Source organism: Lycorma delicatula, chromosome 11 (genome assembly GCF_047948215.1).
Source record: "Lycorma delicatula isolate Av1 chromosome 11, ASM4794821v1, whole genome shotgun sequence".
NCBI lineage: Eukaryota > Metazoa > Arthropoda > Insecta > Hemiptera > Fulgoridae > Lycorma > Lycorma delicatula.
Genome location: NC_134465.1, coordinates 38,198,262 through 38,223,069, shown reverse-complemented (window position 1 = coordinate 38,223,069; position 24,808 = coordinate 38,198,262). Strand labels below are relative to the sequence as shown.

Below are 24,808 nucleotides of genomic sequence, written 5' to 3'. Positions count from 1 at the left end.
AGAGGAGGTCCTGATGGCTGACCTGGAGAAACTGGGAAGGTACTTCTGGAGATGGCGCCTCCAACCAAATGCTAGTAAAACAGAGGTGTCATGCTTCCATCTGGGTAACAAGTTTGATAATAGAGAGCTTAAAATTCTATTCGAGAATATGTGGCTCTTTCACAATAAGACACCAAAATACCTAGGTGTGACACTTCATAGAACGCTTTCATTTAAGGAGCACCTAATGAAAACTGCAGGCAGAGAAATTGAAAGCAAGAAACAACATTATACATAAGCTCTGTGGAACAACGTGGGGTGTATCGGCTTCCACTTTGCGCACAACGGCTCTGAATCTGGTCCTCTTGGCTGCTGAATAATATTGTGCGCCAGTGTGGCTTAACAGCCCTTATGTTCATAGAATTGATACTCAACTTAATAACATTATGAGAATGATTGCCAGGGTTATCAGGTCTACTCCCGTGGAATGGCTCCTGGTATTGAGCCACATACCACCCCCAAGCCTGTGCTGTATGAATGCACTTGTAAGAGAGTACAAGAAGATTATGGACAATTGAAACCTACCAATACATGAGGACATTGAGGATGCCAATTGTGGTTGCCTTCGATATAGAAAGCCACCTATCAAAACAGCAATTACTGCCACAGAGGACGGATTTGTCCATTCTTGACGCCAGGCGTCGAGAATGGACAAATCCGTCCCATAATCCCATGTATTACTCAAAGGCCACCGGGTTTTGACTTGCCACGTAAGACATGGTGAACGCTAAACAGAATACGAACTCAGCATGGTAAGTGCGCCTATTTCCTGTATAAATAGGGTAAAACACCGACGCCTCTTTGTGAGTGTGGTGAAAATCAAACTGTTAGACACATCACGGCAGTTTGCCCTAGGACAGCTTATGAGGGGAACCCTGAAGATTTCCTGGTGGCGACTCCAGAATCAGTAGCATATATTAGTTTGTTATTTCTTTGTTTGTAATTTTGACTGTAATTGGTGTTGTGTTTTGGTGTCATACACTAAATAAATAAATAAATTATAACAAATTTTTCTTCGGTAAAGAAGTTGATAACTGTCTGCTGTTCCTCTGCCTGTGATGGGATCTTGCGCTTTGAGAATGTCTGCATTATTTCTGATGTGATTGATACTTGTAAGTTTGTGTGTAACATTATGGCTACAGAACTTTATCTATGGAGTAAAGTAATATCTTTAATTACTTTAAAACTCATTGTTCTTGAAATCTTTTTTTTTAAATTGACTGATCAAAACAAAATTGAAAATGTCCATTTGGTGATAGTATATTAGGAGTAATATCTCTTACGAACATGTTATATGTTTTCATATGCAGTCACTCTATAGTGAAACAATTCATCAGGTTCAGATTAATAATTATCTATATCACACAAATATTGCAATATTTTTAGCTCATTTTAAACTCTTGTTCCCATTATGTGTTTTTATGCAGATAAAGCGAATCGCATAACAATACTTTAGAAAATAATTCTTATAGATTTGGTACATTGATTTAAGCAATAATGTTATGGTTACGGTTCAAGAATGTCTTGATAAATATTCAGATCTAACGATATCAATTCGTAAAGTGTTTGAAGATGCTGATAGATATCTTAGAGACTATGCTACAATTAGTAGATAGTGGATAGTGGTCGGTAATGGTTTACAAGAAATCCAAATTTTTAAAGAAGAAATTCCCTATGCTTTACTATTAAATGATACTACAAGCACCAGAAGGTTGCCGCACAGTTTAAATATTTTAAACTTTGGCTTAAGACTACAGATACAACAATCATACCTGTTCTGCATAATATGTGAACAAGACCTATTTTCACCAGATCATGATAAACAAAAAAAATTCTGTTGATGATTAATTTAAAAATTGTTAACCCCATTGTTTGCTAATTAGAATGAGAATCATGCCGCTTATTTATTTGTTATATCAGCAAGAGTTTTCTATTAGATATCAGATTATGGGTTGAAAGTCTTGAAAAATAACATAAAATGAAAAAATATTAAAAATAATTTAATATATCAACAAATAGGATATGAAAATGATTGTCATATAAAAGAACTAGTACACTTAATATAATTTAAAATTGATGAATGTTATAGCTTTCAATTCCACTATCAAATTGTATTAGTAGCAGTAGGGTTTTAATTTACAGCTAAAGAAAAAATATTTTATCTTTAATTAAAATTTTTTGTTTGTGTACTTTGGTTCTAAAAGAATTTTAACTCAAATCCACACGATTTCATTTAACACTCACATCACTGTTTGAAGATGAATCGACTGCCATTTAAGTTCATTTACTTCCAAAACATTTTATCACAAAAAATAATAATATTTTTGGTGATTTACTGAAAATAGTTTTTTTAAAAAAAGTAATAATTCAAAAAAACAAAAAATCATATAAAAGAAGAACATAATATATCTTTATTCAGAAAATCATTTTATCAAAAAATTATTTACTATTCAGCAGTTACAAGAATCAGATGAGTGGTGGTATTTAAACAAACATCTATTCTGATTTATCAGCTAGGAAATGCATAGTTTGGACTACATTGAGTCTTCAGTAAAGATGCATAATAGAATTCTTTATTTTATTTTTTTTTTATATGATTTTATATATGTACATGTTTTTGTAAAATTTCAGTTTTATAATTTTTGAATTATTGCATATACAATGTGTAGAAAACATTATGATGAAACAAACTAACTGCATGTAACCCAATAATATTGAACTATCTACAATAATTATGTAAGATGATGATTCACTAAAATCAATTTGTTTATAAATGCCGTAGATTTTTAAATGATGTGGTGGTAAATGTATAAAATTAGTATGTAAAAATAACAGCTGTGAATTCAATGTATATTTATGTTTTTAAATTTTTATTTTAGATTCATTCAAAAAATTTATATTTTGGTATTTATGAGGATTATGGAAATTTTACGTGTGCCGGTTATCCAGGAATTCTTGGCCATATGAAAACAGATGCTCAGCTATTTAAAGAGTGGGAAGTCGATTACGTTAAACTGGATGGTTGCTACTCAAATATATCTCAAATGGATAAAGGTACATTTATAATTTATTTAAAAAGTTGACAGTCACAGATGATTTTTCTTTCAAATACAGTGATAACTTCTAAGGTGTATTGTTTTGAGAACTTATTTATGCTTTCTTTTGTTTGCACTTCCTTTATGGATACGAAAGATTGATTGTGGTCATTTCTTAATATTTAAGCTTTCATCTGATAACTATTAATTGTACTCCTTGTGTATAGTATTGTACCTTTTAGGGCTCATGGGCTGTAGAAGCAGCTGTTACCATCCAGCCGATTTACTGCTAATCAAACCATTTAGAAGTATATCTTTCCTTTCATAGTTTCTATCGTTAATATTCCTTACAAGAATTTTTTTTTAATATGTTTTACCTTCAGTAACCGAGTAAGGTATGTAAATAATTAATTATGGAACCTTAATAGCTAATTTTGTTTAATTTTACCTGTACAATGAATTTGCAAAATATTTTTAATAAGAATTTTAACCACTAATTTGTAACAGTCGGGTGAAGTATTAAAACGAAAGTATGCTGAGCCTATTTGGTGCATTATTATACGGTAGTGATGTTTTGTGGATTTAAAATAAATATAGCTATTACTTTGAATTATATCTTAAAGAGCGATAAATATTTACATACAATTGATTTGTTATCTCTATTAATTTCACACGAGAAGTCTTTAATGATTTTTAAATACAATACTAGTTGATTTTTATTATTTTGTTTATTAAAAAAAATTTGTTTAATTTAATAAAATTAATCTTTTAGGTATTGACTTGTGAATAAATAATTCAATATAATTAATATTTTCTGTTGCAACAATGATTAGTTGCATGGTAAAGAAACAAGATGCGATCCATATTAAATTAAATAAATTCTTAAAAATAAAAATATTGTGAGCTAAATATCATTAATTAAAATATCTATATTGAAATATTGGTTATGATTGGGGAGGGATAAAAGGTCTGGCTGTACACTTGATAATCGCTTCATGCATTAGGCTTGTTGTGCAGCCAACCAGACTGGCAACTAGTAGTGTCTATAGGCAGCCCCTGACTGGTTACCAAGGATGGACGCTGCGCTTATGTGTTGCACAGTGTCTCTAGTATGGCCTTCAATCATGCCGTGTCACTTCGTTTAGTTTTGAACACGCAGCTAGCACATAAACATGTCTACAACGATAGAATCTCCCGCCAAGTGTGAAGTGCGTGGAGTAATTCGATTTCTTCAGGCTGAGGGGTGTAATGCAGCTGAAATTCATAGACGAATAAGTAATATGAACTGAAGAAACAAAAGAACAATCCAAACAGTGGATGCATTCTTATTCTCCCAGTAAACCAAAGAAGTTCAAGCAAACCTTCTCCAACAGAAAGTGTATGGCTACTGTGTTCTGGGACCGGAATGAAGTTCTCTTGGTGAAATTCATGGAATGTGGCACGACCAGCACTGCAGCCTCACACTGCGTGACTCTTCAACGTCTACGAAGGGCAATTCAGAATAAGCGGAGAGGAATGTTATCGTCAGGCATTGTCTTTCTCCATGACAATGCTTGGCCGCACACTGCAGCTGTAACAAAGAAGCTCCTGCAGCGTGTTTGTTGGGAAGTGTTTGATCACCCACCATACATCCCGGACTTGGCTCCATCCGATTTTCCCCTCTTTGCTCACATGAAACGCTGGCTAGGAGGACAACATTTTGGCATAGACATCGAGCTGCAGACCAGTGTAGAAACATGGCTGAAAACACAGGTGGCTCCGTTCTATGACGAGGGTATTGGAAAGTTGGTACCACGCTACAACAAATGTCTTAACTGGAGTGGCGACTATGTAGAGAAATAGCGTAAATATGTAAGTACTTGTTACAAATAGAAAACTTTTTATTTTCACTGTGGTTTTAATTTTGTGACCGATCGGACCTTGAAAAAAAAAATAACCCTCGTACCTATACCCACAACTGATGAAAGGGAAAAAGACGCCGATGATAAAGGAACTGAGCGGTCAGTGGAATTTTTTTTATCGGTCAACCGGTTGGTCATCAGAATGTATTGAAATAACTTACATCTTACCCAGGTAAAATGTTTTCAGAAAAAAAATTTAATATTTTTTTATTTGTACTGGAAGTACTAATGTTCTTGTGATAAACAGTTGAGGATATTTTCTTATTTTATTACCGCAAAACAAAGAACTCTATTAATAATTTTTATTCTGTAACATTGTATTCTGATAAAAAAACTCCAACATTGAAATAGTAAAACAAGATAACCAAAAAAATGGTTTTTTTATAAAAAAATTTTGAATTTTTTATAATCTTATTTATTTCAGTATCTGTTCAACATTATCTTTTTAAATTTAAATTTATTGTTAGATATGTACGAAAGTTAAGACATTTAGAATAAATTTGTTGAAGAGGTGATATAGGTGACGACTTATGAGATATAGTTATTGCTTATTTTGGGTGCAGTTTGACTTGTCAATGCCAAGAGAGCTTCTCAATGGTTGACACAAAGAGCTCAACAGCACTGAAAAATATTATAATCGTTGTTATTAAACAACTAAAAAACACACGACTTAGTTTGTAATGAGCATTTGTAGAACCATGGTGTACACTGTTATAGTCATAGTCTTGGCATATTCCAACATTAAAATGAACAATTTTGAGTTCTATCATATAGCATTCTACATGACAAGTTTCAGGCCTGACTTATAATGCAATTTAGTAGTTGAGTCCACGGGTACATGTACTATACCTGCTAATTGTCATTGCTTGGTTCTAACAATATTATTTTCAAGTATTCCACACGGTTAGATATTTTTTTAACTACCAGCATTGTAAACTCCATACGTCATCAACAATCATTCAAAAGAGTTCTGTGGATTCTAAGCCCTAGTTTCTATTACCTAACTCAGAAGTTCATTCACTTCATTATTTGACATGTTGCACAGGATCACTGAAAAAGGTGTCCATGATTTCATTGTAAAATATTGTAGCTAATAATTTTATTACTGTTATTATAAATAGATTTATAATTGTAAATTGGAAGAGAACATGAGTGAATCTTCTGAGAAATCATGCCTACACAGCTCAGTGCTCTCATCACAAGATGTAGATTAATATGCCTAAATGATTATCCAAAATGTATTTCATAAATGTGTGAAATTGCTCACCTGTAAAATACAGCTCTAACATAAAATCAGTGTAGGTGACTGTCTCGGATGAGTTGACTTCATTGAATACCTGCAGGGTAGAGTTCTGTTTAGAGATTTGCTAAGTGACGAGAGGTGCTCAGGTTGAAATTTACTGAAATATGCAAGAAGTATTTTCTGTACATTTTAGTATAAAATTAAATTAGTTACATTTAATTAATGCTTATCGTTTAGTTATGGATTTGTGAACAGTATTTTTGTTTATACTCTCTATACTACATCTTGGCCTCAAAAGCTGTGTTTATCTATGACTCATCTTAAGTGATAAGTACACCTATCAAGAATGGATAGGTACTGTCTTCAATAGTGCAGGTAGTAGAAACCCATCCCAGCTATAATTCCTTTGTATATCAAATGTAAATAAGAAGACCAAAAGATTTATTTTTACCCAGAGGGGAAGAGCATGCTACCGATCAACAATTTTATGTATGCTATCTAAAATAAAGTAGCAGGCAAATTAATCAGAACACAGGGATTTTTTTGTTTATTTTTATGTTCTGACTACACTGCTTGACCACACCTATTTTTTAAGTTATCTGTGTAATGCGAGGTTATTGTTCTTTGGTTATTTAGCAATATTTATGTTAGTGTTTTGTGAAAGTTTATTTCATCTTTTATAAAATCATATTTCTTGAATATATAATAATAGAGATAACTCCAAGAAAGCATTAAAAAATTGTTTCTCTTCTGAACATACCAGTATGACATGATAAATAGCTGCTGAATGTGATGTTGAACTAGTGACAGTGAATGCTATTTTAAAACAATTTAAAGAAATTAAAGGAAAGGGAAATATGGCCGTAAAAGAAAACTACTCCAACACAGATCGGTTGTTAGTGAGAAAAAGTAAACTTGATCCAGAATTATCTACTGTGGACTTAAATTGAGAATTAGCAGCCAGTGGATCAGATTTACATGTGACAACTGTTAGGTGCAGACTTTGTTGAGCTGGATGGAAAGCTTGTCATCCAACTAAAAAGCAGCTTTTAACACCAACAAACAATATGTAAAAAAAAAAAATATTCTTGTCGGCCAAAGCACATTCTAACTGGACCAAAGAAGACTGGAAAAATGTTATTTTTTATGTTTTCTTTTTGTATATTTGTAAAATTTTTTTTGATATCACCAACCATTGGCCCAGGAGGTGAAAAAAATGGGGTTTTGAAGACAAAAAAAAATCGTACCTCTCTTAATAGGCACAGTATCGAATCTGTTTAAAGTGGTCATTAGTTCTCTAAACATTACCAAAGCAAGAGATGACCAAAATGTTGCTGGAATTGTAGGATTTTGTACGCTAAACATGTGAAACTTCTGTTCCTGTTAGGGTGAGAAATGGAATGATAGAAATTGTGAAGCCAGACATCATACTGGATTATAATAAGAATAAAACTGGAGTCGATAGAAGTGACAAACTTATAAGCTACTATCCATTTCATTGGAAATCCTTCAAATGGTGAAAAAACAATTTTCCACGTTTTTTCCACATATTTATGAGAGCTGTTGTGAATTTTTAAAATAGTTTATGTTTTGAGTAGACCTAACAAAAGTTATCCATTAGCTACATTTATACCTAACTTTGCAACCTTCTTGGCAGGATGGGGTCACCGGTAACCAAGTTCTTGGCTAAACCAAAGAGCAATTTGGGGGAGATTGCCTCGAAGAGGCAATTTCCCTTGGATTGCTCCATAGCAGCTTACCAATGAAAAAATTCACCAACTGCACTGCCAGGTACTACAGTTGCAGTTTGAAAAAATCCTATCATCTATCACAAAACAGATGAGTGTTCATTCAGCTTAGTTATTCCAAGCAAGGCCGCCTGTCCTTACGCAACTCTGCTCGAAACAGTCAAAGCTTAAAAGCTTCTACTATAGACCACCAGTGAGGTCGGAGCGGAATCACTTCCCAAACCTGCCAGATGATCTGAAACTTTCCTTAGCCTCATGAACTACGAAGATGGGGACACCGACACACAAAGAAAACATCCTTATTTAGCTGACGGTGGCTCTCATGCAACACACTATGCCGCTGTTCCGTATAACACTTTGCAGCAACGCAGGTTGGCTAACTGTCACCAATCGTTGTACAGCCTGGACGATGTTTACGTATAATACTGTTCTTGCAGAAAATCACACTGGTATTGCAAAGCAAGTTCACAGTAAGGGGCCAGAGGCCGAGAAGCGATTGGTAACCGAATGGGTTAAATCATTCATTGGTTTTTTCATCTGTTGACTTCAATCTCTTCTTCCTTCTTAACATTTCATTCAGGAGCTGTTATTAGCAATCCTTTCCCTTTCACGTTGTATCTGACTTGATCTCTTTTCTACTCTTTACGATGTGCAAGATTGCTCTAACCTCAACAATTCTTGTAAGCACCTCTACATTTCTCATTTGGTCCATCCATTTAATTCTTTCCACTCACATTTCAAAAGCTTCACTTGTTCTTCTTTCCAAATTTCTTTCTTCTTTTTCTTTGAAGTGTTCTTAAAATATCTACATTGGTGTGCTCATCATGATTGATTGACAGCCTCTAATTGTCAATTGTGTATTCATGATCTGATAATTGTTGTATTTAATTCTCTTTCACTTTTTAATACCTACTAAGAATATTTTATAAATTTCTCTCACAATTTAAGTGAATTTTAAATTTATTAAGTACGTGTAACATTCATTTGCAATAATAAATATGAATAAGCTATTATTGCTCATTAACAAAAACCTATGGAACAAGTGATTTAATAGTAATTGCTAATGTAGAAAGTCATCATGGTATTCTCTTATTTAAATTGTTAGAAGAAAATTCTCATTTATTACCGCATTTCAGAAAAAGCATAGTTGGTTAAAGTTTATTGCTGGGATGTTCCATTTTAATTCAACAAATTTTCAAAAATTTTATTGCATCACTATTTTTGATTTTGATGATATTTGTTGTATGATAACTACCCACCTAGTAGTGGCCAAAAAATATTTTTATATTTTAAAAACAATTTTTTCGTAGTACTAGACTATTTTCTAACTTGCCAACAGGTAAAAATAAGCCATTTTCGTCACTTTTTCCATGAGCATTCTTATTTTAGTTGTTTTTAGCTGTTGTTACCTTTTATTTTTTTTGTTTTTAGTTTTTTTTAGCTGTTTTTTACCTTTTGACTCTTAGGCACTAGTAGTACTTACAAAAAAAAATTAGACTGTTACAGTGTCCTTCATTTAAAAAAAATAGCCAGAGAGAGAGGGGCCTGTTTCTGAGGTTTTAGAAACTGTTAGTTTCTGTTGACCGTTGTGAACTAACTACTCAAATTCTTCCATTTCAAGAGTATTTAGATAAACTTATTGAAAATTTAAATAATCTTAAAAAGCATCAATTTGTTTGTAATGAAACAAGCAAATTTTCCCAACATTATAAAGGAAATCTTCTTGAAGAGAAAATGTATTGTAATGGGAGACTTCTCTCAAAATTTTCCTTTTGTGACACATATCACTGGTCAAAAACTTTTACCACAGTACATGCATTTCTCATATATTTAAAAAAAGAAGGAAGATTACAAAACCAAAGCTTTAGTGAGTACTTGAAGCACAATACTACATTGTTCTACTGCTTCCAAAAGCAAGTTATAAATAAAGTAAAACACGGTTACCACAAGTAAAATATTTTTTTTATTTTCCTGATGGCTCCTCAGTCCAGTATAAAAACAAAAAAAATTTCATAAATTTTTGCTATCATCAAGATTTTGAAATCACAGCTGAATGGCCTTTTTTTCCTCATACCATGGAAAAGGACCATGTGATGGTATTGGTGGAACTGTATAAAGGACTGTGACTAAAGCAAGCCTTCAAAGGACAGTCAACAATCAAATTGTTACACCTAAAATGTACAATTATTGCAAAGACAATATTAAAACTATAATATTTATTTTCTGCTCTAATAAAGATGTTCAAGATACTGAAGAATACCTCGGTTCTCATTATCAGGTAAACACAACAGTCCCAGAAACAAGAACCTTTCACAGTTATGTTCCAACAAGTTCAAAATGTATTCTGAAAGTCCAGGCGACCTCTGAATCAGAAACATTTATGTTAGTGTCAGTACACAAGGATATTAGTGTTTCTGTTTGCTTTATAGGTTTACCAAAGCCAAAATGTAAAAATTATGTCTGCTGTGTATATGATAGCAAGTGGTGGTTAGGCAAAGTCATTAGAGTCAAAATTCTTGAAAATGAAGAGGAATATCGAATACATTTTTCCATCCACAGGGTCCTGGTACTTCATTCAAGAAATCATTGAGGGATAATCAAACATGGGTTCAACTGGAAAATATTTTAAAGATTCTCATGCCTTCAGAGCTTTCTCTATCAACTACTGGAAGAGGACACAACATTAAAACAAAGATAAATGAGGACTTATCAGTTCTACTCAATAAAAAATGACAGGAGTACTAAGATATGTAAGTTAATAAGGTAAAAGTGAATTGAACAACTTGTTAATATATTTGAATTTTTTATTACTTTGTAATTATTATTTATCATTCTGTAATTGACTGTTTATTCATTCTAATGAGTTTAATTTTAATTTTTATAATCTGAGAAAAGTATTTATCAGTATTTTTGGATATGTTGTTTACGGTTAGAAGGAATGGTGTTTTAGTGGTTTTGTTGGCTTCATTACTAGTCAACCCCTTTGAGTAACAAAATATCTTTTATGTGGTTTTAAAGTATATAAAACGTACTTACTACTGTAAACATTTCAAATTTTTGCCTCCTGTTCCACATGTGGTTTTTGGGCCCCAAAAATGAGACATTTTCAAAATCATACAATTTGGTGGCCTTTTTTTAATGAAGGACACTTGATAACAGCCCAATTTTTTTTTATAGGTATCTACTACTGGTACCTAAGAGTTAAAAGGTAAAAAACAGACCTGTTACCCTTAGTCCTTCATTATTTATTTTGGGCCCAATATTTGAAAAAACAACAATTTGTAAACGTAACTTCAGTAAATATTACAAGATTTGGTTATGTAACAAGATGAATTTTGAGTACATTATGATGAAGTTCCATATTTACTCCTTTCATAAAGCCCTTTTTGACCTCTGTATAATGTAACATAAGAATGCTAGAACTTATGGAAAAAGTGATGAAAAAGGGTGTTTTTACCTGTTGGAAAGTTAGAAAATAGTTTATTGCTCAAGAAAATGTTTTTAAAAATATAAAAAAATATTTTTTGGCTACTACAAGGTGGGTAGTTATCATATACCAAATGTCAAAATCAAAAATAGTGATGCACTGATCATTTGTTGAATTAAAATGGAATACTCCCACTAGAACTTTTGTGTATTTTTAAAGGGGTGGTATTTGTTATTCATTACTTTGTAACTCACAACATCAGATATGGATTATTAATATTTATGATAATCGATTAATTCTTTAAGTAAAGTTATGTTTTAAAGTATGAAGATTATTTTTGTAATTATAAAATATAATTATTGTAATTAATTAATAATTATGATTTCAATTATAATTTATAATTATTATTTTATAAAAATATATTTTTTTAAACTATAAGTAATTTTTTTTAATTGTAGGTTACCCAAAATTTGGCCGATATTTAAAACAAAAAAATAGAAATTATAGGCAAATAGTATATTCTTGCAGTTGGCCGGTTTATCAAGAGGAGGAGGGTATTTTGGTGAGTGTGTGAATGAGTAGTGAGTGATTTGGGTGTTGTAGTACGTTAAATGAATATTACTGCCGAGTACTCTGTTATTGATTATAAACAGTCAAATATTTTAAATGATTAATCTTTATTTTGCTTTACAACAACTTGAGAGTTTTAAATTTATTTGCATTTAGTTAAATATAAAAATTTTAATGTAACTTTTAATTACTTTACCAAATATCATTAATGCAACATAGTTTTTGCCGACCCCCATAAAAACCTGTCATACGATTATTAATGATAAAGATGTCAATCATTTTATGATGAGTCCTCAAAAATTTCCCATATAAACTGTTCATGTAAAATATGTTTGCGGTGGTCACATGTCATCATCAAGAACATATTACATACTATGTGCCTCTCTGAGCTTCCATTACTAAGGAATGACAATCTTATTTCCTCTCTAATATTCTTTTCATGTTATTCTGTTTGAGATAATTACGTATATCGAAACACACATTCATCTGCAGCTGGTAAACATAAAATCAGCTAGCTGTAAGATTAATAATACCGGTGAGGATAGTAAGTGAGCGCGAAGAGGACTATTGCTAAATAAAAGTCAATTTATATATAATTCATCAGTCACTGCAGTTATAATAAAACAACATATAAAACAGTTTTCATTAGTTAAATTGTGTTGATGAAGAGATTAATATAAGCTAACAATAACCCAAAATTAACTTTACGTTAAATTTATTACTACCCTTATTAGTTAAAAATGTAATTAGCTTGATTCTCAGCATTTAAATTAAGGTATTCATTCACTAGTCTAAATATGAACACAACTAATGTAAAATTATCATACTTTGAAATATTGAAATTTTTAAACAGACACAGGAAAGAAAAGAAATGACACTCATCACTGATTAGTATTATATTCAAAAAAATTCCTCCACGACTTAAAAACAATTACAAGCAGAAAGCTCTTAACATAAAATCCAACTCTTTTAAGGTTTAATTCTTGCAGAGTATATTTTCCCTTCTGATAAGCTTAAGAATGCAATTTAAAACATTATCTTGTTATGTTATCACATAAAGACTTAATAAGTTCAAATTTATCCTGTTTATCCCTGACATGTTTAACTATTTTCTATGAGAAAATATAAGATAATGAAAGTGTTTTAAAATCCCTAAATAACATTCAATTATTATGTGCAAGTTACTCCTGCTATCCAACATTTTTTTTTTTGTGATCCGTATGTTTTTCTCTGCAGAATCACTCTGATAAATAAAATCAGAAGAAAGCAGAGAATGGACATAAACAAAATAAAATAAAATGAATGTAGTTCTACCTAGAGTCGATTTCAGCTTCCTGAGTAGAGTTAGCATGCGTATCGATTTAAGGATGATTGCTGGTTTCTGACCATGATTTTATCTACATTAATACCAGAAACTTAGACTTTTCTATGGACTCAATCCATCTTTCATTGAAATCTTATTCGTGTGTCCATTTCTTCTACAATAAAAGCTCATTATACATTTTGGAACTATTTAAAATTGAATGGATCAATGGAGCAGAATTTAACCCACAGTATTTTTATTTAATATTAATACAGGAATGCAACCAGCCTATAAAAAAGATATAACCAGGTTATAATTAATAAAATAAGTAATTTTACTTCACAATAGTTAAGTAATTAGTATCATAAATAAGGTTTTTTATGTGATAAATGATGGCCCTAAAATTGAGTACTGAGGAATACCTGCTAAGTTTTTATGATCAGAGGATTACGCATTTAAAAACTATTTCCAATGACTCCTGAGGTAAGATTTAGAAATCATCCTTTAAAATCATTGTGTGCTCAATGTAGAATGAGCAACAGGATTAAGCTTTAGTCAAGTCAACAAAAATTGTTGAGGTAGTTGAAAAACCTTTTCAAAACTCAATCTGCATTTCTCTCAGTATTGTAAATTTTATAACATAGGACAAGTTTGTTAAAAGGTATTTTTCAAAAACTCTAATAATTTCATAAAATGTTTTAATGGCGATGCAGACTGGAATTACATTAGAAAAATTTAAACAATTAGGAAAAATTCTTTTCAGAAAGGAATTATTTATAAGAGATGATGTTATGCCATAAAAAATATTGCAGAACCTGTCAGAATCTTACTATTTATTCCAAAAAATATAGTGAAATTTTATTTTTAGAGATTTGATCACAGACAAGACCTCCTTCCCAGAAACTGTTTTCATGTAACAGAGTGAGAAAGAACATCTATAAAATGTCTACAAAGTTGGAAATCAGACTTTAAAGGGGTATTACAAGCAACAAAAGAAATATTGATAAAGTAATTATTAAAATGTTTAACACTTTACTGCTCTTAGAAGAGACCTTATTTTTGAATTGGAATTTCTTAGAAACAGCTAGTTCTCTTACCAGGTACTTGAAACTCTTTGATATAAGTAAGAAATTTAAGGCTCATTATTTCTTACACTTTGTAAGTTATATACTAAGATCTGAATAGATGATCTATCAGGTAGCTTAAAAAATTAAATTTTAAATCGTTAACTTGTCTCAGTCAGCACTTACTTTTTAATCCTTCTTTACATCTGTTTACAAATGCATCATTTAGTTTCTTCCCTAAGATGCATCGAACAGAATAATATTTGCTATGTAACATTCACATTACCATCAGTAGTGTTAACCCACTATTCACATCATGTGTTTATTTTTTGATCTAGTGTAATACAACCCAACATAGACTGCCCTTGAATCAATTTAAGTATTAGATAAAGGATCATAAAGCTCATGAAGTACATGACATTGACACCTAAGCGAGGTTGATAAAAACTTAAGCAAGTGATTGTAAATACTTGCTCAGTAGATCAGTACCATCAGGAATAACCATATACCTTAAGGTCATTAGGTAAACAATGGTTTTCTTAAAATTTATTTGAAAAAATTGGGCTTTGAAAATTTTATTAACATTGTCAAGAAACAATAAATGCTGCAGGTATAAGTATTATCGTTCATGTTTATTGTTTTCACTTCTTCAGTTTATTATGTACTGACAAAAATTCATTTCTTACAAACACATAATTGTACTGCAGAGTATGACTGCAAACATTGTTCACCTATACCTGATCCCTTCACCTATAACTGCCCGGCCTTTTACATTTACATGTATCACCAAAAAATTGCTGAAGAATGATTTTGTTGCACGTTGCTGGCAGTATGCAATTTTAATTGCATGTATAAATGCACCCTCGTTATTACATTCTGTTTCTATCAATCTTGTACAATTCAGTGAAATGAATCGATGATTGATAAATAAATTCTGATTGTATCAATCTGTGGCTGCATCCATTTCATTTACATGAACCTTTCCTTTACCTAGAGGCAAGTAAGTGTCAAATCAGATGATTTTCACAATTAGGATATTGCTGCACTATATCTAGTCTACTATACATGGTGTGATAAGTGATATTATCATGATTGCAATTGAACAATATGCCATTTTGTTGAAAAATAAAGTTTTTGTTTCTATTTCCTTGTTAATCATGGCGTTTGATAGTTTCCAGGTAATTAATGCTGCTTAAATTTAGTTATTAATAAAAAAGGCTATTTGTGTATTTTTTTAAATTAAGTACAAAAAATAATAATTTTTTGTGAATCCTGTATACGTTCCTCAGCCTTGTGTGAATCATCTGCATCACATATCCTAACATTATAATGGTTTACCTTGATGCTGATGGAAAGTAGCTTTGTCATTAAACATTACTTTCATCACTCTCTGTTCCATTTCAATGGAAAGTGCTACAAATGCCCATGTTCCATTACAATGGAAAGTGCATTTTTCTTGTGCCATTATCATTCAGAGCATTAAGCAATTGCAATATTTTTCACTATAAAAACAATACTTAAATGTGTTCTACAAGGTTGCATTGGGAATTTTTAGTTCTAATCTGACATGTTAGTTTAATTTCTCTAATAGTGGTTTTTTTGTTTTGCTTTTTTTTTGAAAATATCTTCTTTCTGTTCAGTTTATGGTAAAAAAGCTTCATATTGGAATTTTTCTTACTGCACATTTATGCTTTCAATTTATATAATGTAACTTTTTTTTAAAAGAAACTAAAATGAAACATAACATACCTTGTGTAAACATATTTTAGACATATCTGTTATGTATTTCATGCAAGACAATTTTTTGCTATGATTGGTTGTGGGATCTTTAATTTTTATTTTAAAACTCATTTAGACCTTTGTGGTTTTTATTACTTCTTTTTGTAGTAATTTTTGTAGCATAACAAATTAAAGAAAAAAAAGTTTTTATCAGTTCTTTTTACTTCTTATTTTTATAACATTGTCTACATTCAAAATTCTCATATGGAAATTAAACCCAAAAATAATTGTCGCTTTACTATCAAGATTTGAAGAATAAAAAAAATACTAAAGGATTAAGTTATAAAAACCTTTAATATCATGTTCTGTAATAACCATTTTAACAATCCAAGTAATGAATGAGATCGACATGTAATTACTGATTGACAATGAAAATTTCTTATTTCATTATAATACCCCGGTTCAATTTTGCATTGTTTGTTATAATTTTATGTTGCATCCATTTCAAATGGGCATTAATATTTATTGTTTTATGACTGTTGCATTAAACAGGATATCCTGAATTCGGCCGACACTTAAATGAGACCGGCCGTAAAATTGTTTATTCTTGCAGCTGGCCTGCTTATCAGGAAGATGTAGATATTTTAGTAAGTTTTATTAATTTTATCTTCAGAAAAAAGTACGGTTAATCTTACTTTAACCTGAAACCTATCCTGGTCCTGTACTTTTTACTCTACTTGTTTTCCTTTTTAATATTGTAATTAATTTACTCAGTATATGTTGTATGTAAAATAAGTCTGTAAAGTCAAATCAATCAAAAAGGTATATATACATTTTAAACATTACATTTTATTTAAACTTTATATTTTAATTAATATACTTCAAAAAGACTTATTCCATCGGATGTTGTGAATGCCTTCATTTTCTTGAATATGTTTTATTTCACTTATTTTCAGAACATTCAAATTAATCATTTAATGTTAAGTTTTGTAATTGATTTTTTAGTATTGCACTTAGTTTTATTCATAAGTAACATAACAAGAAAAAATTGTGGAAAAAGAGAGTGAAGACGGAGTAATGAGGAAGGCAAAGTTTCTTTTGATGACTGATCAGAAGAATTTTTTAGTCACGGCTGAAAATTATTGCTATTTCATTTTGTTTAATGTTTATTATATGTTGCTGTTCTACCTTGACAACATGAAAAGTATTGTTTGCTTTTCATTCAGAAGTTCATCTAATCGTTTAAGTGTAGCCAGCAGAAGTCATAGTTTTTCTAAGAAAATAGGGCAACGGCTTGTTACTGTTAATCACAGATTGTGTTTAGTTTTTCTGCAACATATGAAATTTTATACAGCGCTTACTTGATCTTGTTGACTTTGTAGTCAAGATACAGAATCCAGTTTTTATAGATTTTTTTATTATGCAGTCAGCCATTCTTAATTTTATTTCTTCACAGAAATTAACATAACCTAAAATTTTTTTTACTAACTTTTATTCATGTCAAAATGTTAAAATTCAGAAAGATAAAGATTCAAACCGGTTTTAGAATTTTAATCCATGTATTATACTTACAAATGACCTGAATATTCTGGCATAATTACATCTTTTTGAACTGAGTTGGTCACATTTTTATGAAAATGAGCGATAATAATTTTTTTCCTGCACTTGTCTTCTACTTTATACTAAGTTTGCCGGTTGACTTAAAAGCAGGTGGCTTACAGCTAATATTGTACAACACAAAAGAAAAATATATTGCTTGTTTGTTAAAGCCTGTTTTATTCTATCGATTTCAGTACAGTTGTAAAAAACAAATTAATTTAAAATATGGCTTTTTTCATGATTACATAAACCAGAAAAGTAAACTTAATGTAGGAATACATTTACAAAGTGTTCCCTAGCTAGCATAAGAATTATAATGTTAAAATTATATTGAATTCAGTCACTGAACTATTGTGTCTGAATTCAGGCACAAATAAATATGATGTTGGTTAGTAACTAATAGCTGACTGAAAATGAAATGAAATTGTTTGAGTCTGGCCTGGCAGATCAAAAATAGTTTAGTGAAACCATGCCTAATTGAAAAAAAAAATGTAGTGATAATATAGAAAATCTACAAGCAGATTGCCCAAATTGACGACTAGCATTTTTTTTTCGACCGTAACAAATACTTCTTACAGTAATGGCAGCCTTAATTATTATAATCTAATATTACCTGATATGTTCAAACTTAAAAAAAGAAAAGAAGAAAGTACTTGATTTTACAATTTTGGTTTACCATTTGCAATTTAATAATCACAGATTTTACAGTTTGCAGATGGGCATAGTTCTGGATGTTTTCAATTTTATTGGGATTTTTCTCTGGATTAATAGATTTTTATTTATGTTATAATTCAATTTAATTCAATTTACAATTTACTTATAATCTTTAGAAACTGATTAAAATAATCGATAATACTGTATACAGCACTCTAGCGATACAATCAGACCTCAGTAGTTCAAGTTTAATGTATATAATTTATTTCTTAAGTCCAACCTTAAATTTTGATTAGTAAGATTTGCAACACTGTGCTGTAATGTATCTTAATTTATGTACAATTTTTTGTATACTAAAACAGTACTGTATTATTCCTACACTCAGTTGTGGAATGGTTAGTAAATTACTCATGTACTGAACTCCAAAAATGAGTACATACGTAAAATACAATAGATGCTACAAGTTATGTACTATACCATAATTAATGCCAAAAGCTAAAAATTAAAGCAAAACTTGAACAAAGAATCCAACCAACTTGAACTATATACAGTAATTTTTTTACTTCTCTTTATGTATGTTATAAATATCAAAATGACTAAATATAAAAACTTAAGCAAGGGATGTGCATTGAAACCCAATTAGTGCAGGAAATGAGTCAACTAAACTCATGTGAAATTGCATGTGTTTAGTCTTTATTTAGTTCTTCCCCCTCCTCTTCCAAGAAGGAACCTCTCTGTGCACAACTCATAGCGACTAATGAAACAAGGAAAACAGGCAGAATAAATTAATTATTATTCAGACATTATGAACCATTTCCTTAAGGGATTTATTATTGATATTTTAGACAGAATTAATTATAAAGCCCAACAAATTTACAGTTTGTTATATTTTTTTATTTGAAGAGATTTTATTTTATGAAGTGAATGGAAATTAAAAAAACTGAATAATCTGCATTTTAAGGTTTACATAACAATAAAGTGGACGAAATAAAATAATACTTATTTAGTCATGTTAAACACTGATAGACAAAAAAATATTTTTAATATTTCTCAGATAAAAAAACATTTTTAATATTTCTCTAAGTACCATTTCTTGAATTGCTTTTTTGTGTAAATTACAGACGTAAATACAATTTTTCTATCACCTTCTGAAACCCTTCTATCACCGTTTGAAATGAATTAAGCTTAAAAAAACAAAAAAAAAAAAAATTAAGGGAAAATATAGTTAAAATCTGTAAAATTTGTAATTTTGGATGACCATACCTGTGCTAAAATGATTTTGCTATGCTTTTTCTTTTATAAATAGCCTTAGGCACATCCTGAATTAATGTCTAACAGTAATTGGCTAGCATGTTAGTATTCCATTTTCCTTTATAGCGGCTTTCCATCACAGAAATGTCTTGGTGGAAACGTTCATCATGTTCATAACTTATCTCTCCGATGTTGTCCTGGGAAAAATCCAAGTTTGAGTGGAACAAATGTATTTTCAAAGACATATTACATCCCATAGTTCGGTATAAAGTAAGAAGTTGATTAACAATATTGTGGTAATTGTTGGATTTTTGTTTGCCGAGAAAGTTTTTGCAAACGTCTCTAAATGAAGCCCAAGCTGCACTTTCTACATTATTTAACATTGAGTTAAATATATCATCTTTGACCAAATCTTTATTTGAGGACCAACAAATATTCCTTCTTTAATTTTTCCTTCAGTTACATTTGGAAATTTCTGCCTGAAGTACAAAAATCCAGGACTATCCTTCTTCATTGCTTTCACAAAATTTTTCATTAGTCCTAGGTTGATATTGGGAGGGGGTAAAAATATTTTTTGAGCTCAGCTAAGGACTCGTGAATAATATTTTTCCCATTTGGAGTTAAGTTGTCTCGTTTCTTCCACTCTTTGGTAGTGTTTATCCCGAGCTTGGCTGTCCCATTTGCAAAGAAAACACATGTACTTAGTAATGCCTAACAAAATAGTTATAACTTTCACATTATCACATATGTCCCAGCTATGTTTTTTATAATTTATTTTTTCAAGAATGTCTTTCATCACATCATATGTCTCTTTCAAATTAATACCATAAGCGATCGGTATCGAAGGATATTTGTTACCGTTGTGTAGTAGAACTACTTTTACTTGGACGCATCTATGAAAAGGTGCCAGTCCTCAGGTTTATGAACTAGTCCTAAGTGCAATATAAGCTCATCAATGTTTGTGCAATAAACCAAATTATTTTCATCACTAAAGTACTGAGAAAGTTCTTTTTGTTGGCTTCCCCAAAGCCCAAAATTGTTGTATTTTTTTTAAGTAAATTCCAACCTTGCAGTCTTGATCCTAACAGTTCAGCTTGATTTTTTGATAAATTTAAATTCCTAACCGAGTCATTTAATTCATCTTGTGATATAAGATGTGGCTTATTGGAAGATAATTCAAAATCAAAATCATTTTTGTCTTCTTCAGTACTGCCTGATTCGTCATCTCTGCTTACATTCACAGCTGACTCAGGAACTGGAATAATTTCACTGTAAGGTACAGGCCTGATTGCAGATTGCAGATGAAGGATATTTTACAGTGTGTTTAGATTTTTTAGAAATTCCAGACACTCTTGTTAAACAAAAGTAACAATCTATTACATGATCCTTTAGTTCATGCCAAACCATAGGTACACCAATAGCAAAGCCTTCTCTTGTATCTTTCAGCCATCCTATAAAATAAACAGAACAATTAGTGCGTACTGTATGAGGAGCCCACGTCTTATCCTGATCACCAATTTTACACTGAAAGTACAAATGATATGCTTTTTTAATTCAAGGTGTAATGTTTTTTCTATTTGATTTTACAGTAAACTTACCACCTACATAACAAAAGGTATCCACATCATTTACACAATTTTGAGGCATTATGAACTCCACTGTTAACAAATTTAACTCTTCATGAAGACTCACATGAACTATCATTAAGGCTCACTCTTCAGTATTAGATATGATGTCATAATATGTGACTACTATATGATTTGTAACTTACAAATTATGTTAACAACGTTAAACAATAAAAACTGAGCTGAGAAAATACAATATAGGAGCTTAAAATGCTAACTATGTTAGCATTTGTATGTTGAAAAATGAAAAAAAAAAATCTTTAATTAAAATTTAAAAATTTTTCAAAAATACTGGGTGAGAAAAATTCTGAGTTCATATTCGTTTTCAGCATCAAAAAATAGATTAAAATCATGTATCGTATATTAGGAAACAAAAATTACGTTCATCAATGTTATTAAACATTAAAAATTAATTTACAGAGTAGTGAAAAAGTTGCAGTATAGCCTATTATTTCAGAAGTTGTAAAGAAAATGAAACATTTGGATACACCAACGTAAATCAGGTATGAGGACCCACCTTTGTGGTATAACACAACAATGGCCACCATTTTGAATCACCATCCATTTATTTAAATGGGAAGATGGGTCATGTCATGTATCAAAACATATTGAAATTTTATCAGGAATTCATTTCTGTAATCAGGTTTCACATACCGTTATGGTGTAGGAGTTATTGGGATCCAAAATTGACACTAGAGGGCTCCATGATGTGTTTAATACATTGATCGTTTTGTTGATTGCAAAACTCCAGTCGCTTAATATCCATTCAGCAGACATTCACAGAAGCACTTCTGGTGTGATTTCCGTGCAGCACAGCATAATTCTGGTGGTGGAGCACCATCCTGTTGAAAAAAGAAAAGGAATGTTCCATCTTCATTTAAAAGGGAAAGAAATATGGTGTCTCTCAGCATGTTCAAGTACCACTAAGGATTAAGGGTTCCATAAATGAAAATTGAACCAACCACACAGGTACCCCATATCCCACACCACACCATAATTTTGAATCTCCCACAACATTGGATGGGTCAATCCAGTGGGAATTTTCATCACACCAATATTGGTGATTCTGCCGGTTCATCTCACCACTTGACAGAAAACATTACCTTGTCACTGAATAGAATAATACGCTATGGGAACATAGGGTTGTTCTGATATTTACGTTATGCCCAAGTATAGAACTCCTCAGAAAGTTTTTGCAGCATTTGCATCTTAAATGGGTGCCATTTGTTGCTATGAAGAATACGCAGAATGGAGGAACAACTAACACCAATTTCACTTGCAAGACATTGAGTGCTCAAAGACGTCGTTGTGGCTTCCTTGCAAAGGCAGCTAAGATCATCATCGAGGTTGTCTCATCAGTGGAAGATATGAGACGACCACTACATTGCCTTTCGAACACATTTCCAGTTTCCTTGAATTTGGATATGAGACGTGCAACAGTCTTATGCGAAATCGGTGGTGTCTCTGGGTGGCACCTGTTGAAATCTGCTGTAACGACTTGACTGCTTTGTTCACCAGACATCAGGATCACCTCAATTCATTCTTCTTTCATCAAAGCCATCATATGTCACCTGCAAAAGAATAAGATTTTCAGAATTTTTGATGCCAATAACTTCTACATCATAACAGTTATGTGAAATCTGATTGCAGAAATTCTGATAAAATTTCAATCTGTTTTGATACGTCATATGACCTCCTTCCTATTTAAATAAATGGACGGTGATTCAGAATGGCGGCAATTGTTGTGTTATGTCCCAAAGGTGGACTCTCATACCGATTAAATGTTTCATTTTCTTTACAACTTCTGAAATAATAGGTTGTACTGTAACTTTTGGACCACCTGTATAATTATGTTACTATATTTCTTAGATAGTAGTATTGTAATTATTAATTTTACAGATCATTGGTCCATGTCCCCTTCAAAGTATTTCCCTCCTTTATTCAGACACTTTTTCCAGGAGTGTTTCCCCTTCACAAAGTCCTGGATTGCTTCATTTGAAACTGCTTTTTTAAGGCTCGTGATGAATTTGCTTTAATATCATCAAGAATCTCAAAACAGCATTACTGATTTTAATTTCAGAAATAAGAAAAATCGCAAGAAGCTAGGTCTGCTGAGTACAGAAACTAAGGAAGGATAGTTATCTGATTTTTGGCACAAAGTTGAGTGTGCGAGTGCTTTCATCGTGGTGAAGGAACCATGAGTTGCCTTGCCACAGCTCCGATCTCTTTTTGCGGATTTTTTCACATAACCATTGTAAAATGCCTTGATAGTATGAATAGTTAACTGTTTCACTTTAAGGCAAGAATTCAAAATGCACAATCCCATTAAAATCAAAAAAACAGAGAGCATCACTTTGCCATCAGATTGAGACTGACGTGCTTTTTTGGGGCATGAAGATCATTTGCCAACCCATTGTGATGATTAACCTTTTGTCTCTATGCCATAACCATAAACCTGGCTTTCATTTCCTGTTATGATCCTTTTATGTGAATGTTTTATCATCATTAGCTTGTTCAAGAAGTTGCCAACAAACGTCCACTTGATGTTCTTTCTGCTGTTCGGTCATCAAACAAGGAACAAACTTTGCTGCAACTCAGTTTGTGTTCAATTTTTCAGTCAAAATGTCACGACATGATCTGATCGAGATGCTAACCTCTTCTGCAAGTTCTCTGACAGTTAATTGGCGATTTCTACGCACCAGATTATTGATATTCTGAATGTGGGTGTCATCAGTTGAAGTCGAAGGCCTTTCTGGTCAAGAGTCATCTTCAATTGACTGATGACCACTTTTAAATCATGAAAACCATTCGTAACATTGCATTCGACCCAGAGCATCATCTCCATAAGCCTGTTTCAAAAGTTAAAACATTTTTGTGAATGTTATCTCCAGTTTCATGCAAAATTTTACGTTGTATTGAAAAAATTACACATTACAAAATTTGCTACTAACACTTAAATATGTTGCACTCAAATAACAATAACACGAAAACTAAATGAGATATCAACAATACAAGAACATGTGGTTACAGAGAAGGTTAGTGCAGAACACAATGCTGCCAACTGCATGTCACTTAATATCTCTGTTGGTGTGTAATTAAAAATGTTTGGTTATTCCTGAACAGTCCTCGTATTTGATAATACGATAATGAGAATTTATTAAGATTCTGTGGTGCCCTTGTTACCGTAATTCCTGATGAAATGAAAATAATTCTATTTAATAGTGGTACTATAATTTAATGACATTTGTAGTTTTTTATTTGTAGTCATTTATATAATGATTGTTGTTCTCTCATAAAAATGGTTGTGCTGTTCATAAACTTGTGTTGGATTCATTGCTGTTTCCCATAATCTTTATAAAACATTGCTAATATTTTTGAGTGAAATTTTTAAGCAGAATCCAACATTTGACTTTTTACCAACATTTGCAACTCTTTAATAATGCACTGAACTGTGACAGATAAATGAAATCTGTTGCCTTATTGCCTTATGTGATTCTCCTTATATCATGTGATTCTCGCCTTATAGCCTTATTGCGATGTGATGAATGCTGCTGAATTATGAATAATATTTCCGTGGCATGATTACTATATAAACAAAGTAAACCGATACTTTTTTGAAGCTAAATGTGT

The 24,808-nt window shown here is 31.4% G+C and overlaps 1 protein-coding gene across 7 annotated transcripts in view; it reads left to right on the top strand.

Moving 5' to 3' along the window:
* Nucleotides 1-24,808, top strand: part of LOC142332262 (alpha-N-acetylgalactosaminidase-like) — an 84,265-nt gene that overhangs the window by 26,858 nt on the left and 32,599 nt on the right. For all 7 annotated transcript variants that reach the window (XR_012758238.1, XR_012758239.1, XM_075378583.1 and 4 more), the window contains exons 4-5: nt 2,919-3,093; nt 16,602-16,696. Coding sequence is in view for 5 of the 7 variants with exons in the window: in XM_075378583.1 (XP_075234698.1) it covers nt 2,919-3,093; nt 16,602-16,696 (270 nt within the window). In the remaining 2 variants the exon portion in view is untranslated. The remainder of the gene's footprint in view (nt 1-2,918; nt 3,094-16,601; nt 16,697-24,808) is intronic.